The 16,377-nt window shown below is 42.2% G+C and overlaps 1 protein-coding gene across 1 annotated transcript in view; it reads right to left on the minus strand.

Moving 5' to 3' along the window:
• Positions 1–437: 437 nt before the first annotated feature.
• Positions 438–16,377, minus strand: part of cxadr (CXADR Ig-like cell adhesion molecule) — a 39,885-nt gene continuing 23,945 nt past the window's right edge. Inside the window, exons 2-7 of the mRNA XM_030746010.1 lie at positions 13,793–13,962; positions 9,614–9,818; positions 6,196–6,351; positions 5,952–6,074; positions 4,447–4,585; positions 438–3,403 (exon numbers count right to left, since the gene is read on the minus strand). Coding sequence (XP_030601870.1) covers positions 3,121–3,403; positions 4,447–4,585; positions 5,952–6,074; positions 6,196–6,351; positions 9,614–9,818; positions 13,793–13,962 — 1,076 coding nt within the window. The 3' untranslated portion in view covers positions 438–3,120. The remainder of the gene's footprint in view (positions 3,404–4,446; positions 4,586–5,951; positions 6,075–6,195; positions 6,352–9,613; positions 9,819–13,792; positions 13,963–16,377) is intronic.

The raw sequence follows: 16,377 nt of genomic DNA on the forward strand, positions 1-16,377 counted from the left end.
AGAGGAAATTGGCTGTAATTGAAAAAGCTAAGCAAATGTGGAAACAAATGGCAGAGATGCCAGAGACAGTACAGTGCAGCCAGGGAAGGACAGTAAGTCAAAGTATGTGGCATATAAGGTAGGTGGGTAGCCGGGTCACAAACCTGTGCATGTTTATTCTGAGCTGAGCGGCATGCACCGGAGATGTCAGGTGCAATCGCCGCCTGCCCGCTTCATTGATTAATGACGGTCATTAAGCGGTTAGAAAGTCTCCTCACCTGGTGTAAGGGGTGGAACTCAGCAACTGACTGAAATTAATCACAATCAGAAAGCTGGAGGACACCAGGTCCCCGGAGAGCAGCCACAGCTGGACGGGAGAGAAATTATGTTTTAGTGCTTTGGGAAACTGGCTACTTCCTCTGTGAGCAACAAAAAAAAAAAACAACAACATATGAGTATTTCCTTATTTCATGAACTTTTATTATTCAAAAATAAAGCACAAAAAATACACACAAAAAAGGAAAAGCGGTTCCCACACATGTGCAAACCTCAAAAGTAGATCTTCATACAGTATTAGTAGGCTGATTTCAAAGCTACAGTTAATATGGTTAGTAGTAGTAGTTGTCATTAATGCTGCGAGCACAGAGAGGGACAGTAGCAGGGTCTCTCTCTGAGAGCTCTGTACACTTTGCCAGCAGGTGAATGGTCTAAATAGAATTCTACAGGGGGCCCATCCTGACAACACACTCCCCTCAGCAATACATCTGATAGTTCTCTCACTCACACACAAACGTACATACAGAGCAGTGTTTCAGTAGATCTGACAGATGTAATTTCTTTGTCTAGACAGGCCCACATCTCACTTTTCATGGCATTACATCAAATCTGCAGTCCAGTGGCCAAGACATTTCTACAGCTGTCACCTCCTCTTAGATACTAAAAATTCATAACACGAAAACTTGAAGCACACTCACTGTACTGCATCTGTATCACACAAACCCCTCCCAGATATAGATTTGCCAAGCACAGCAGAGCATCACATAAACATCCATATAAATCTTTATATCTTTCATTGTGTTGTGATTAGATAGGGACACTGACAAAAATATTTATACATACAGCCAGAGCCACTTATACTTTAATCCCCTCTTTTCTTAAAAAGCACATTAATTACTGAGGTTTAAATGAAGCTTTAAAAAAACATTAAATCATGTTTTGGAATAGAAAAATAAAAGGTTTATAAGAGTAATAAAGGTTTTGCAAGCTGTGGGAGAAATTGCATGAGGTAAGTGGGTGTGGAACGTCCTAATCGAGGCAACAGAAAAACAATACAAAACAATTACTGTTCTTTGATCTCGTGGCACTGATGGCCATGCTGGGCGATGTTACAGCATATGGCACAGTGTACACTGGTGGACATGCTACAACACAACTCAACTGGGAAAACAAGGCACAATAGAAGTCATTATAATTGAGCTGTGAGGAGGTGAACAGAAGGAAAGTGTATAAGGCTAAAATGAGGAGTAGAATAAGGCGTCAGAGTGAAAAGAAACACTTTGCCCCCTAATATTCATACCATCTTTCTTGTAAAGTAGAAGATAAGATTTTTGGTCTTCCAAATAGTGGAAGGACAGGAATTAAATAACCCAAAAGTGGCAACAACTCACTTATGGCAATTTAAACTGACTGATTGAACCAGCATTACAGGATCCAGCACTGAGAGACTGCAAGATAAACTTAAAGCGGTTACAATGTAGACACAGAAAAATGGTATTCAGCATTTCAAGGATTATTACATTTGTTTCTCTGTGTGGGAACTTCCTTCGTGCACCCATGCTTTACATCATTAAAATATCCAATTAAGCCATGAAAGATTCCATATTACCCACAGAGACGAGGTTAATCGAGATATCGGCTCCTTGTAATGCAAATGCAAATACAGAGGATTACATATGTGGTACCTCTGAGGGGGGGTGGGGGATACTACAGATGATAAATTAAGACTTGGTGCTCTTATCCAGCTAATACAGTGTGTGTGATTGGGTAAGTTTACATGTCCTGGTGGTCCTTGGGGGTTAAAGGCCTGTTGACAGTCAAACACAATCAGTGCTGAGTGCTCAGTGAACCCTGTTGTCCAGCTGCTCCCTTTATTTCTCTGCACCTCTTCTAAGTTTTCTGGAGAAGAGTTGGGGGGGATGGACGCTAGTCCCTTTTTAAGCTCACTCAAGAAGCAATAATACACCCAATCACAAGACGTGGTCGCCTGAACCTCCCCCTCACTACCAGCCAATCCCGTCACCCCTCAAGTCCCCAGCCAGCCCCACAGTGGACAATTCAAACAACAGAAGAACGGTTCAACAGAAAACGGCTGACCCACATAAGCAGTTTTCAGCTTGGTGCAGGGGATTAAATCAGATCTGTGACTTTCCTCCTAATGAGTCATCCTGTCTCTGAAGAGGTTTCAAACAGAAAATTTATCATCAGAAACGAGTAAAGACCGGATCGCCTGACAGAGGATCAGACTATTATGAAGTTATTGAAAGAAAGTAAATGAATGAAACATTTTTCAACCTGCCTTTCACATACACACACACTTACAGTCACACACATACATACAGCTGTAATTTTATATACACATGCATGCATGCATACAGCTGGCCAATTAGGGGCGAGGATCTGTTTTGAACATATAGTGTAATTGTACAGCAAGGCCCATGTATACTAAAAAAAACAAAAAAAAAAATACAAAACAAACAAAAAACATGCATATGTACAATAGACTTATTTTATTATTGACCATTCTGTTGTATACTCACACTAATTGGACACTAATTTTGTCTCCTGGACTGGACACTAGTCCAGGAGACAAAATTCTTTAAAGTTTTTTTTTTTTTTTGTATGTTTTTGCATTTGATAAAAACTTTATGTACTCTGTTGTGATTCCAGTACAACTCAAATTCTCTTCTCAGCAACACAGCAGAGCCAGGTCTTCATAAGCGGAGAATATTCCCATATGTAAATAATGAAGAGCTAAAAATCAGGTGAGTCTGTCCATCCCAGCTCTTGCTTCATCTTCATCAGGTTTTGTCCCACTTCCTTCCATCCTTTCATTGCACAGTCCTTTCTCAAGAAGAGAATGTGCTAGACGATTGAACCGTCCCTGGCCTGGGCAGGGACCATGACAGGGATGCCCCCCATGCGGCTGAGGTTGGGCCCAGCCATCTTGGCAGCAGCGGGCGGAGGCAGAGGGGCCTGGCTCGGAGGCCGGTCGTACTCCTCTGATGAGGGAATCTTGTCATACTGGGGCTTCAGGGCATACTCATGCAGGTTGGAAGGTGACATTGAGCCCAGTGAGGAGCGCTGGCTGGCCACGGTGAAGCTTCGAGCAGTTGAAGCGCGACTCTTAGGAGGTGGCACATCCTCTCTGCGAGGAAACAGACAGCAGCATGTTTAGAGAACGAGCCTGAAAACTCAGCATCATGGACTCACCTTAGTGTCAAGTCAGAAATTAAACTGAAAACGTTTTTGTGATGCCCTACAAGCCAAGACAGTGCAGAGGTATAAACAGCGAGGAAAATAATGAATAGACCACGAGTCATTTCAAAAATGAAACATGACTTGACTCAATAAAAAAAGGGGCAAGTAATTGGAGTCAGTTGGTCAAGCATTGCCTGCACAGCTCAGTCACACTGACTGCAAAGGCCTGCAGAGACTTAGCTGAGCATCCAAATACAGCTATGCCCTCTACTCCCTCTGCCACCACATTAACAGCTAATAAGCAGCAATAATCCAGTTAAATGCTCAATCAAACTGAGCCTGCGGGGCCAGTACTTGTTTAGTCCATAGTTTCATGCTGTGGTGTTTCAGCAAATGTGTGCCTGTGTGTACGAGACGGGACTACTGCTCTAATCCTTTTTGTCCTACAGAGTGAGCGGTGTCACACTGTGGTCTAAGACACAGTCCGCGGCAGAGTGATGGTAAGCCCAGTGCTCGTACAGGCCGGACGAAGAGCTGGATGCCGATGGGAGTTAGAGGAGGCGGCTGTGGAAGGGGACTGGCGGGGGGGGTGGGGTGGCCAGCAGCAACGTGAAACAGGCTCCACAGAGCAAACAAAGCTTTCAAACTGATTACCACAGCTGTTTATTTGAGGAGGGGTTAAAAAAAAAAAAAAAAGAAAAACGCTGATGGATAAAAACCATTTTCGTGGTTGCTGGGTGTGTTGGAGTGTGTCTGTGGCACTGTGTGCACATGAAGATGACTACCAATCATACTGCATGAGGAGCTGAGAGCAATAATCACATATAACCTATGGCATTTTTGACGCACAATGTAATCCAATATTATGCAACCTGGGACATATTCCACATTATACAGCAAAGACTACACAGTAATACAAAATATTAATCCATCAAATTGGAGCTTTGTGTATCTGAGAGACAGATCTCATCGATGTTTTAGCAAGAGTACCTTATCTCATTGCAGATTTCCTTCTCGTACTTCTTCCTATGACGAGCACGGCAACAGCAGAACAGGATAATGGCGATGAGGAGGAGGATCAAAAGTACAGCAATTATGGATCCTGCGACGATGCCTGCAGTGTTAGGGGCTGGACAACACAAAGAAGGAAAGGGCTGAAGGCGCTGCTTTTTGGAAAAGGGCTGCTGTGACTAGCTGAGTACTCATGACTCATAACAAGCGTGTGACCTTTTATTTTTATTTTTTAGCTAATCAGGCATTTATAAAGCACATAAAACAATAACATACGAGGACATCACAAATTATCCTTGTTGGCATCCATGTGATGGAAATTTTGTCATCTGCTGACAGCACGTGTATGTGCTCTGGTGCTTGAAGATTAGAATGAGTACTTATAGTATAGTACATCACACACACACACACACACACACACACACACACACACACACACACACACACACACCCTGAGTACTCAGATTAAACAATGGCTTGGAGAGAAATATAATAACATCATAAATGAAGGGTCTCTGTTGCTGTATGGCAGCAACATCCTTTTCAAAAAAAATCTGTCTTTCTAAAACTAAAAGAATTCAGTAGATCTTTGACGTGACTGACAGTAACACTGGTCCATGTTGTTGTACATCTGCTTGACCTAGAAGTCTATTTTCTGTTTAGTTGTAGTAAACTGCCAGAGTCTTCATGCACTCACCTTTAACTTGTATACTAAGGAACACTTTATATACAGCTGTGTATGTGCTTACTGTGATAAATGCTACACTAACAGCAATACTGAAGTTTTTCCACAAGCACTTTTTATACTAACATTTAAAAAGTGCTTCAAAAACAAGATAAACACGCAAATAAAGGACAACTCCAATTTAGGCTGAAACTAAGATACGGTCACTAGAATAACACAAATATTTACGCCGTACTGTAAGGAAGAAGATTATAATTGATCAGTGGAAATAAAAATCAGCAACTTTTTTTGATAATAATTTATGAAGCAAAAATACACAAAAATAATGGTCCAAGCTTATAACGTGGAAGAATTGGCTGGTTTTCTCCTTCCATGTTAAAATGATGAAAAAAAAGGAAAAATGATATCATTGATATTTTCCCCTGTTTTAAAGGTTTGTAGACTAATCTATAACCTGAGACAGTTAACAGGAAGAATGAGGAAAATAATGTTTTAAATACATTTTAATGACTAACGTGACCCTTTAGTTTTCCTCTTGCACCACCAGCACATAATGTTTTCACCAACTGAAAGATTTCTACAGCCGGGTCAGTGTCTTTTTTAATAGTTACTCATGACCACTGGGGTCCATACTGTTGAAACAGGTAGGTCCAAACTGACCTGAAAGTAAGGGCAGCCTACTGTTTGCACTTGGGAAAACCTTTTGTTCTATCAAAACTAAAATTCTGCTCTTCCTTTTCTGACTGCTCCAAACCTAACAGAGATGAGTGCATCAACATGAAGTTGGTTGAGTACTTACGAGCTGTCACTTTGAGATCGAGCACACACTCATCTGAGCCAATGCGATTGCTGGCAACACAGCGATAGATGCCAGATGCACTGGCAGATACATTCTTCACATTAACTGAGCCTTCCACAGGATCTGTAGTCAGAGCAAAACAACAAAAAACACACAGATGAAAAGATGACCGTGTTAAACAGAAACAGCACCTGTGTGTAGGACTTTTAATTTGCTTTGGAGACCTTGTGAAAAGCTCCATTACCCAACACAGAAGAGGCGGGCAGCAGTTTGCTGTCAGAAGTCTTCTCCCAGGAGTATTTCATGGGTTTGCTTCCCTCATTAGACGTGCACCTTAGCACAATGTCTTTGCCCTCATATGCGTGGCCTTCGATGTAGCACCTGGGCTTGGATGGCTTCACTGTGGAGAGAAAAAGAGACAGAGAAAAGCAGTTCAGAGGGCAGCACATCCAGATGCTCACATTAGCACAGAAACGGTTCTCCTGCCTACAACCCTGTTATTTTTCAATCTTGCACAGTGTGCGTCTGTGTATTGTGTACTGCTAAAGTGAGTTCCTCCCTTGCTCAAAGCAGCAGTCATCCGCAAAATTAGACCAGTAATCAGAGTAATTGATACAGCTGTTGTCATTAAGAGCTGTCACTCAGGATAATAACATAGAAGAAGGGAGCTGTGTCAGTGGACACACAAACACACGTGAACATATCATTTAGCATTAAAGATGGAGAACAAGCGTTCTTGTTCAGAAACATGCCCAAACACTCCTCGTGTCAGGTGTTGGTAAGATATGAGACAAACAAAGAGCTCCAAATTAAGAGACGGCTGACTCCAGTGAAGCACAGACAGACAGTGAGTGAGGGGAGGGAGACGTGTGACGGGTAGTATTTGGACAGAGGAAATCTGAGGCCAAAGACTAGCCTCTGTGTTCACTGTCAGAAAGCTGACTTCGTGGTGTTGTAATGGCTTCTGTAACAACAAAACCCTGGAGTGTGGCTCTGCAGATCTGAACCAGGTGTCAGGCGGGAAGGGAGGAGCTTAGCAGGCATAACCATAAGGATTAACAGTACACTGACAGTACTGAGTGGGCCTTCTAATCTAATAAACACACACGGGGAGAGGATAGAGGGGGTAAAACACAGAGCTGGAGAGCGAAAATGAAACAGGCGCTGATGGACAGATGGCAGAGTGATGGGGGCCAAGGCCTGCATGGCTCTTAAGTCTCTGGCCTGCTCTTTGCTGCAGTTGTGTGTTACCTAGGCACACATTCACACACACACACACAGTAAATGTCAATGAGTTATGACATTTTTAAAAGCATCTTTTAAAGGTGAAAGTCAAGTCGACACATCTGAGGGTTGAAGCACACAGCTCCTCTTTTCAGGGCTTCTGTCCTGTGAGCCGATTTATTCTTTTGAATGATGAGGTCAAAAGGAGAAGTGACAGAGGCTGGAGGAGCACAGAGAGACAAAGTGATACAGCCAACACAATTGTGTTAAATGTGTTAAGAAGAAGAGATTTATTACTTGCACAAGGCTTTTTGTTTCCTGTGTAGAAAAGAAAAGCTAGCTTTTGGAACGCATTACACACAGGAGAGGCACAGCTTCACAAATAACCGCCGACTGATTGTGGAACAGTAAAGTGAAATATAAGTGACTAGCGGGCCAGGCAGACCGAATTAATGAGATTGGCTGTTGAGCTTTGAGCTGAATGTGAGGAGGATTGTCTGGACACAGGCAGGGCCGAGTGACTGGCTGCTGAGAGCGTAGGCGGGGCCTAGTCAGAAACAGTTGTTAGAGTTGCTGAGTGCAGTACTGAACAGCAGGTGGGTACTCTCCTCCTGTTAACTTCAATGTCCTGCTGCAACTGCAGGAGAATACACAACAGTGCATTCTACCTCCTGTACAGTACCTGGATACCATGTACACTGCAGGTGTCAGTACGTGTGCGTGTGTGTATACCTGCGTACGGCAGCGATCGTGACAAACCGGAACAAAACCCAATGAATATACTGAGGTTTGTTTATGTTCGTGCACACAAATATGCACCTCTGGCCTGTTCTCAGGGAACATCCACCTTGTGACAAGATCAACCTCAAGGTAAAATGCAGAGCAGGCAAGATGTCCTCACCTCTCCTTGTCAACACCCCTACCCCCGGGGTCAACAACTAGCAGCCTGTCAGCTTCTGTACCCTCGAGCGATCGCTCCTTTTCAAACACACACGCACACACAGGCTATAACTAAAGAAATCTGCATTTTAACCTCACTACATGTTTATTTATTAGCTCTCACCCACGGCAGCTCAGAATGAACAAATAAAGTCAAATTATCAAACTAAGGAGAATCACTAGAACATCCTGACAGCAGTGAGAGGGGTATATCTTTCTTTAACAAGGATGTCTGGAGAGAATGAATGCAACACCAATGCAGCAACAGCCGGATAAACCACAGAGCAGGTATTTGTTCTTGCATCATATCATATGTTGCTCAACAATAAGAACAACCTCTGCCTATGCTGTATGCCGCCTATGTTATGTACAGGATTGGCACGGGCATTTTTTTTTAATGAAACACTAAACAAAATTTCAAACAAATGAGAATTTAAATTACTGATAAATGAGCAGGCTCATCAGGTTAAAAATGTGGAAGTACAGCTGGCAGGAGGACCTATTGCAGCATATGTGCACATTCAAATGTATCCACAATCACTTTACGTGTTTTTCTGGTTGAGCTAGTTGGTGTGGTGTGGTCACTTTTCCTCATGATATCGCGTCAGCAGTTAAGGCAGCCATTTTCTAGAGCTCGTCCTATCTTTAGAACAGAAACTATCCTGATAACAGAGCTTCCATAACAGCTAAATACACGGCTTATCCCACATGTGGGCTGTTTTTCCCATATGCAAATAACAGGCTGGTTTCGGGAGGCGATTCGCTTTCGACATCATTTAGCTGCTTGACTGACCAGTGAGGCCACTGTGCGTGAGTGTGTTTGCCTAGGGAGTGAATCATCTGACTTATACAACTATGATGTGTCACCCATCTCACCCTGTGCAATAAAAACAACAGCTGAGCGCATTCACTCCACTTCCTTTTAGCCTGCTCACATTTTCCATCTGATCTGTAACATCAGAGATTATTTCTAATTACCAACGTTGTCACAATCTCGGGTGTTAATTAAAGTTTCAAAATAGAAAAACATAATCACTGTACTTTTCCTGAGTGGATATATTAAAGGAAGACAGATAATACTGTAAAATATTCATAAAACCAAATTGAATCAGGTTTGTTGTCACATCACAATATCACCTGTGAAATTCACGCGCACACTGAAAGCAGGAATAGCACAATTAATAACACAACTCTACTTAAAATAAGTAAATAAAGAAAAAAAATGTAAGTGTTTAAAAAAAAATCTGTATAATCATTTTAGACACAATCACAGTGTTGAGGGTGAACACAGAATTCTATCACAATTGGGGCATCGCTCTACAGCCACTGGGAAGGTTATGCTCTACATCAAAACAGCCAAAGTGCACAAAGGGCGTATGATCTGGTGTATTTCCACTGCAGAGGGAGAGAGAATTTACCCTGTGAGGAAACAGAGTGCTAGGACACTGCTAGCCTAATGCTAATGCGGTTTGTTCTGCTTTAGTGACTGTTCTACCTACCCATGACAATCAGCAGCATCTTCCTGCTGCGGACACCAGGAGCCTTCTTCACCTTACACTGGTAGGTGCCAGAGTCCGATGACTTCAGCCCTGTAAGGTTGATAGAGGCGTCGCCAGTCTTGGGATCGGCTGAATTGAAGTGGACGCGACCTTTGACGGGTGTGGGGTAGTCCTCATAGGTCCTGTCACCTGAGTACATGATTATCTGTTTTGGAAATCAAGTAAAGGAAAGTTTAACATTAAATTTGACTTTTTCCATTAACAAAACAACATTTCTGCTAGGGAAACACAGTGAACAAAGGCCCTGAAATTTAAAGTTATCTGCTTTCGGAAAGCAAAGGCTTTGCTTACTGAACCAGCTGAAATGCACAGAAGCAATAAAGGACACTCTTTTATCTCTGCACTGCCCTTGAGCCTGGCAGCCTGTGCCGTTTTGCCCTTTCTGCGCGTAAGAAGAATGAAGGTGGAACAAACAAAGCCAGCACTGTGGAGCTAAATCAACACCTGCTGTGTCAACAAAGCTCCCAATTCTACCCAACCACTTCACCACACACATACACAGACAGACTGTCTGGGTCTTGAAAGCAGCAAGGAAATGCCTAGAAATAAAGGCCAGGTGGAGCTAATGAGAAGCTTTGTAGCTAGAAGTGGGCAGATAGTGGAGGGGGGGAACAAAAAAACATAAGGAAAAAGAACCGAGAGTAAAAGAAACACAAACAACAATGAAAAGAGTTCTCATTCTCTTTCATAGACACTAGCATACGCTACACATTTCCATGGAGACAGTCATCAGCAGGCTTTTCTGTGCCATGATCAACAACAGGCTTCTGCACAACAATACCCCAGGGTAGAGAGGAGGAGAGGAGAAAACTTAACATGGCAGGAGGAGAGGAAGAATAATGAACCTACCAGAGGAAGCAGAGCACTCAAAGGAAGCACAAGGTGCAAAACAAAGGGAAACTGAGTCAGTGAGCTTCTAATATGTGTATACTGTTCCCTACTGGAAGACTGGCTTCTGAAGCTGCAAGAGAGGTAAGCTCACAATGGCCACTGTGTTCATCTTGTACATATTAGCCATGTAAACAGGTAAGTCTGGTAAAATTCCACTTGGCTCTCAGGGGAAGGAAACCTATCCTTCTGACCTCACTGGGGATAACAACGTCAGCAGCAATAACAGAAAAGTGCGAGATGAGTGCGCGGTGCAGAGGAAATTAAATTGCCCCAAGCTCAGCCTTACTTGAGCTCAACTACTTCACAGGGACACAGATGGGAGTGCTTATGTGCATACACACCTCCAGCTAAAATAAATAAATAAATAAATAAACTGCACAATAACCTTGAGAATCATGATCCAATGAAAAAAAAAATGCCCATAAAGACCAAGGGGAATGAAAATGAAAAGGGCAAATGACTAGACAAGGTGGAAAGGACAGAAGAGCGCCTCTGTGTGTGCTGCGTTTCATAACAGGTAGGATGTGTAATGATACAATCGCCAGCTGGCCCGGCCATTCTCAGTGGACGGATCACGCTGCAGAGGTAAGAGACCTCTATTGGCCAGCCTTAGTTTCATGGAACACATGTTAAGATGAGATCATCATCATGTGATGCTGTTGCTCAGGGAGTGAAGAGGAAAAGCTGCAGCTCATTTGAGAGGCAAAGCACAGAGCAGCAATACCTGTATTCTCTAAACAACCTGCATAGCTCAAGGGAAGCACCCTTATGCCTTTGCACTCCCCTTGATGCTTATGACTTGAATGACTCAAAGTGCCGCTCCAGCTTTCACCGGAACAGCTCTACTCCAAACTGATTCACAAGGTTAGCACTCGATCTCTACCTCAAAATGGAATTAATGTTCGTAAATATTGAGGCTAAAGAGAATGTAACAAAACACGTCCACGAGCATCTGCAAACAAATGATGTGATTTTCACCAACCCTGTCGTGTTTTACACCCTAATCCTTCAATACACACAAATTCCTGGTACAATAACTTCAGTAAACAAAAAGCTCTGGTGTTACACTCAAGGACAAAAGAGGCGGTTTGTGTGACATGGGACGAAGCGATATTTTTTTTTTTTTTGGAAGCAAAAGTCATCTCCTTTTGACATCAGTTTTCATAATTGTTTTTTGTTGTTTTCGCAGTGGTGGTGAATACTCAGTCAGGGCACGCCCTCCTTTCAGCAACTCTGTAACCAGGCAATGAGTGCCGAATGCAAATGACTGATACTGTAGGCATGTCTGGCATCTCTCACTCAGGCCTAACAAAGCAGGATGCATTAGCTATGCTTCACCACACTGAAAAAGACCCTGATGATATGTGGGATATGTCAAATAAAAGGGTCTGTCACTACCCGCTAAAAACGGGACCAAACAGATAATGCTATGGCATTACTTGAGAAAACACAGCTCAAACATAAGGCATATTAATATGAACAAAAATTTTAAATGAGGTTACTGGAACATGCCAGACATGTCACGCAACCCTTTATCCACATTTGTAAAAAAAAAAAAAAGACATTTACAGCAGTATATCCTCATCTTACTGACTAGTTCTCCATTTGAAAATGTTATCTGGCAGTGGCCCATCCTTTTGTCCAGTCTGGATGTACGCATCTCGGGCCATGTGAGCAAAGGTTCACCATAGTTTGAGCATCTGGGAGCATCTGGCTAAAAGCTTTAATTGTTCTGACTAGCCTGGCAGCTTTGGTCATAGCAGATTGGCCTAATTCTATTGAACACCGTCACATATATTAAAACAGCCTTTTGGCGTTAACATGGCACTAATTGCAAAGAATTTACTGTGTGCATGACTTCATGTTGGTTAAGGGCTATACAAATCTGAGCGTGTGCGTGTGTATATAGTGAGAAAAATCTGATAGGTCAAGGAGAACAAATATGATCAGAGAGAGATGTCTGACTTGTTTAAATTCCTCCAAAGGTTTGGTAACATTAACACATGTACCCACTGGACACACCAAAATGGCATGCAATAAAGAAAATAAGCTGTGCAACCAAAAGCTCTTTGGGAACATTCGATATATTTCTACAGCTGCATTCAGACATAAGCAAGAGGCCCTCCTAGGGAACTACCCTCACACAGTGCACACTTCTAGCATGATTAAGAAAAATGAGACATTTTTAAAGTAATGACAATAACCTTTCACCATGACAATACCAGACATGCCCAGAACAAAAGATACTGACAAACTTTATGAGTGAAGATATATTTCCTCCCACACCCTTGCTAATGATTCTCAAGAAAAAACAAGAAGAAAACAGTGAACAGAAGCAGAAGTAGAGTTCTACCCCAGTGAGAGCAGGGCTGGGTGGGACAGCAGACAGAGACAACAGTGGGTGGAGGACAGAGACGCCTAATGATGAGGCTTTGACCTATTTCTAACATTTGGCTCACAAAAAAGCCATAGGACACATGGGAAGAAAAAAAAAGGGGAGAGAGGGATGAAAAAGCTTTGTGACAGGTGGCAGAGGAGAGAGCCACAGGAGAAACCAGCTCTAAAGGCTGTTTCAGACACTGCTGGCTTCATTAACCTGTTAAAGTGATTGCATTCTTTCATTCAGACATAGATCACTTAAGTCAATGTTCTTCACAGCTGCATACTTTATACACTGAAAGAGTCGAGTGCCATGACATGCGCACGATCTTTGCCACATGTGCGGAAGCCTTGTGACAAGAAGCCTTTTCAGTACTGGCTCTAGTGAAGTATAAAAGAAATGTGAGAAACCAGAGTCCTCATTCAGATGCCATCAGTTTCATGGAAACGTGCACGACTGCAGGATCTCCACATGCTGTCAGGGCTTTAACAGCCATAAGCCCATCTCAGAGTCCTGTGGTCTACACCTTTTCATGGCTGAGAGCCACTTTAGGAAATAAGACTGATTGAGCTACAGCCAGCACCGATTTCTACAGCGCATGTGTCTGTGAGAGCACTACAGAGAACAAATGTTCAGAAAAAGTGCATATGACTCAAATTACATTTGTCTTGCATACTGTGTATGGTCTATGTTACAATATGGAATCTGTATCACATTTCACTCCACAGAACTAATCAGAGCAGGAAAGGTAAGTTCAAAGCTACAGACACAGTACAAATAAATTAATCATATAAAAACTGATTATCTCTTTTGGACATTTTTTTTAAAATTATAATGAAGATACTTACCAATTGGTCATCTCCCTGGTTGTCCGAGGCCAGCAGGCTCCATTCAATATCCAGCGGTCCTGAATCCTCTGTGGCCAGAGTGAACTGGCAATCCAGCTTCACGCTCTGTCCGCTGGCACTCTCGATGGTTGTCGGCCCTGAAGATGTGATGTCTAGACCTGAGGTCAAGCCTAGATGTAAAGGACATTAATTAATGTCACAAATGGCAACATGAATAAAACACAAGGACAACTGCATTTGCAAGCACTGTTAATTGGTCACTGTATTTCACATTGTAGTATTTTAAGTCTAGAACTTTTCAGCCAGAATGACTTCACTTTGTGTTTAACACCATGTGAAAGGTGGCCCAATAATTGGAGTGAGTTTCAGAAAAGAAAGCTAAAAGTAATCAACATCAGAGTATAAACAAGAGTTTAAATCCACTGACAGAAAATCACAGATAAATATAATTTTTTGTTCTTCTGTTTTTTGCATCTCATGTCATTTGCCTGCAAAGTTGATAAAACTGTATTTTTTTTTTTTTTAACAGTTTCACTGAGACATTTTATAACATACGGAATGTGTTAGTCATCAAATATAAAGTATGCATCTACGTTTTGTCTAAGAAATAATATATCTTTTCAAATCTGCATAATGTAAATCACAGTTAAAAGCAGGATGAAGACAGCAGAGTATAGCTTAGCTGAACAAATGGTGAAAATAACGAAGACAAACTAAAGCCCATCAACACACCGAAGCGGGCTCTTAGGCATTTATTCTTAGAATGAATAAACATGATTTCCAGGCGACATCAACTGGGTTAAGATTTTCCATTCAATAAGAGATTTAAGCTGCAGCAGGAACACACTCCATAGAGAATGGAGTTGTCACATGCTGCCTCAATGTATTAAAATCCTTCTGACAGCCTGCCACCTTCCAACCAACGAGCAAGGGGAGAACGTCTTAAAAAAAAAGAAAGAAATCGTTGCAATATGTTGCTGCTAAAAAGTGCTTCAAATGTGTAACAAACACTTAAAAATGTTTCATGAATGCCCTCAAACGCCTGCAGCTCAATTTATCTGTTGGGTATTTTTGTCAATCAAAACCAAATACCCCACAACATTTTCACAGCTGCATCTGCAGTCCGGTCCTTTTATTCTAAGTGACAGATGGAGCGGGCTAATCTGCAAAGATATTTGGTGGAACAGAAGCCAAACCTGGCAACTGTTAACACATATTAACAAAAAAATAAACTCCTTTTATCTTCTTGGACGAAAAAAAAAGCAGCCACCCTGTGCTGCAACATCTGTGAAGCTTCTTTTTCATATTACAGCAAAGTTAGCTATGATTTCTAATGTGGGACTTGATTGATAGTTTAGTAGCAATTCTAACATCAAGACAGCTCAATGCAGAGGAAACATTTTTTCCAGACCCTCGGGGTAAAGGAGGTGTTAGCTACAGGTCAGGCCCCTGTCCCTCAGTTGTTCCATTCCCCTGTGGTAGACAAAAGACTGAAAATACAGCACAGGAGCTTATATACGTACGGACTGTGACAATCACAGTCACACCCACTGCTGGTGGAGCTCAGAGCCTGTAAGCATTTGATATGGTCGCAAAGCACAAGCTCAGTTTTATTCCCCTGGCCACCGGGGCTGCAGCTGGTTGTTTCAGCCTACAGATTTTGACAGACGCCCTTGATGGGAACGATCCATCGCCTTCAGCAGCAGCATGAGAAATGGGGAGCAAAATAGAGAAAACCTAGATGTGTGTCTATCAATGTCAAAGCGGATACTCAGCTTGGCATCTGCATGAAGGAAAGCTCTGTCAATTCATCAAGCATTTAAAGAAGCTACAGCATATTTTAAAGTTGCTTAGAGAGGGGAGAAAATTGCATTTTGAGAGAAAAGTATTCAGCTGGAATGGTTTTACCACAGTGACTGCTTTCTCTGATGAGTAAGGAAGGACGCTGTCCGATGTGAACGGTAAATCAATGACAGATTTCTGGGGCCTTGGGCAGCATTTGTTTAAATTACAGTGCAGCTACAGCAGAAGCTTTTTCAGTAGGTACCACACAAATGGGGAAAACTGCTATTTCAGGATATTATCCCTTTAACTGGCAAACAGATTTGATTGCTTATCCACCTGAGCGACAAGAGGTTCAGGTGATGGCACATCCAGGAAAGGAAAAAAAAACAAAAACAAGGAGTGTAATCTAAGGCTGATTCCCCATCAAGCTCAACATACTGACACAATTTTTTCCCCAGTGATTATATAAACCCATTTAATCCCGCTTCAGGAAATATAAACTGAAGTAGAGGAAGTGCAATGCAAATAAGAAAATCTGAGTATTCATAAGCCCTTTTCAGACATGGAATGTGTAACATAACTGGCTTAACTGATCTGTTAAAGTGACAGCATGCTGTCCAGTCATGGCTCACTTTTACTTCACTGCTGTTCACGGTTTTGTTTAGACATCCCCGTGAAAGTGATGGAGTGAGCCAGGGTGTGCTCACGATTTTTGCCATATGTGCAACAGACTTGTTGCTCCAGTGGCGATGAATACAGTCAACTCCAGTGAAGTGTAACCACACTTTTGAATGTTCAGT

The sequence above is a fragment of the Archocentrus centrarchus genome, chromosome 14 (genome assembly GCF_007364275.1).
Source record: "Archocentrus centrarchus isolate MPI-CPG fArcCen1 chromosome 14, fArcCen1, whole genome shotgun sequence".
NCBI classification, from domain to species: Eukaryota; Metazoa; Chordata; class Actinopteri; order Cichliformes; family Cichlidae; genus Archocentrus; species Archocentrus centrarchus.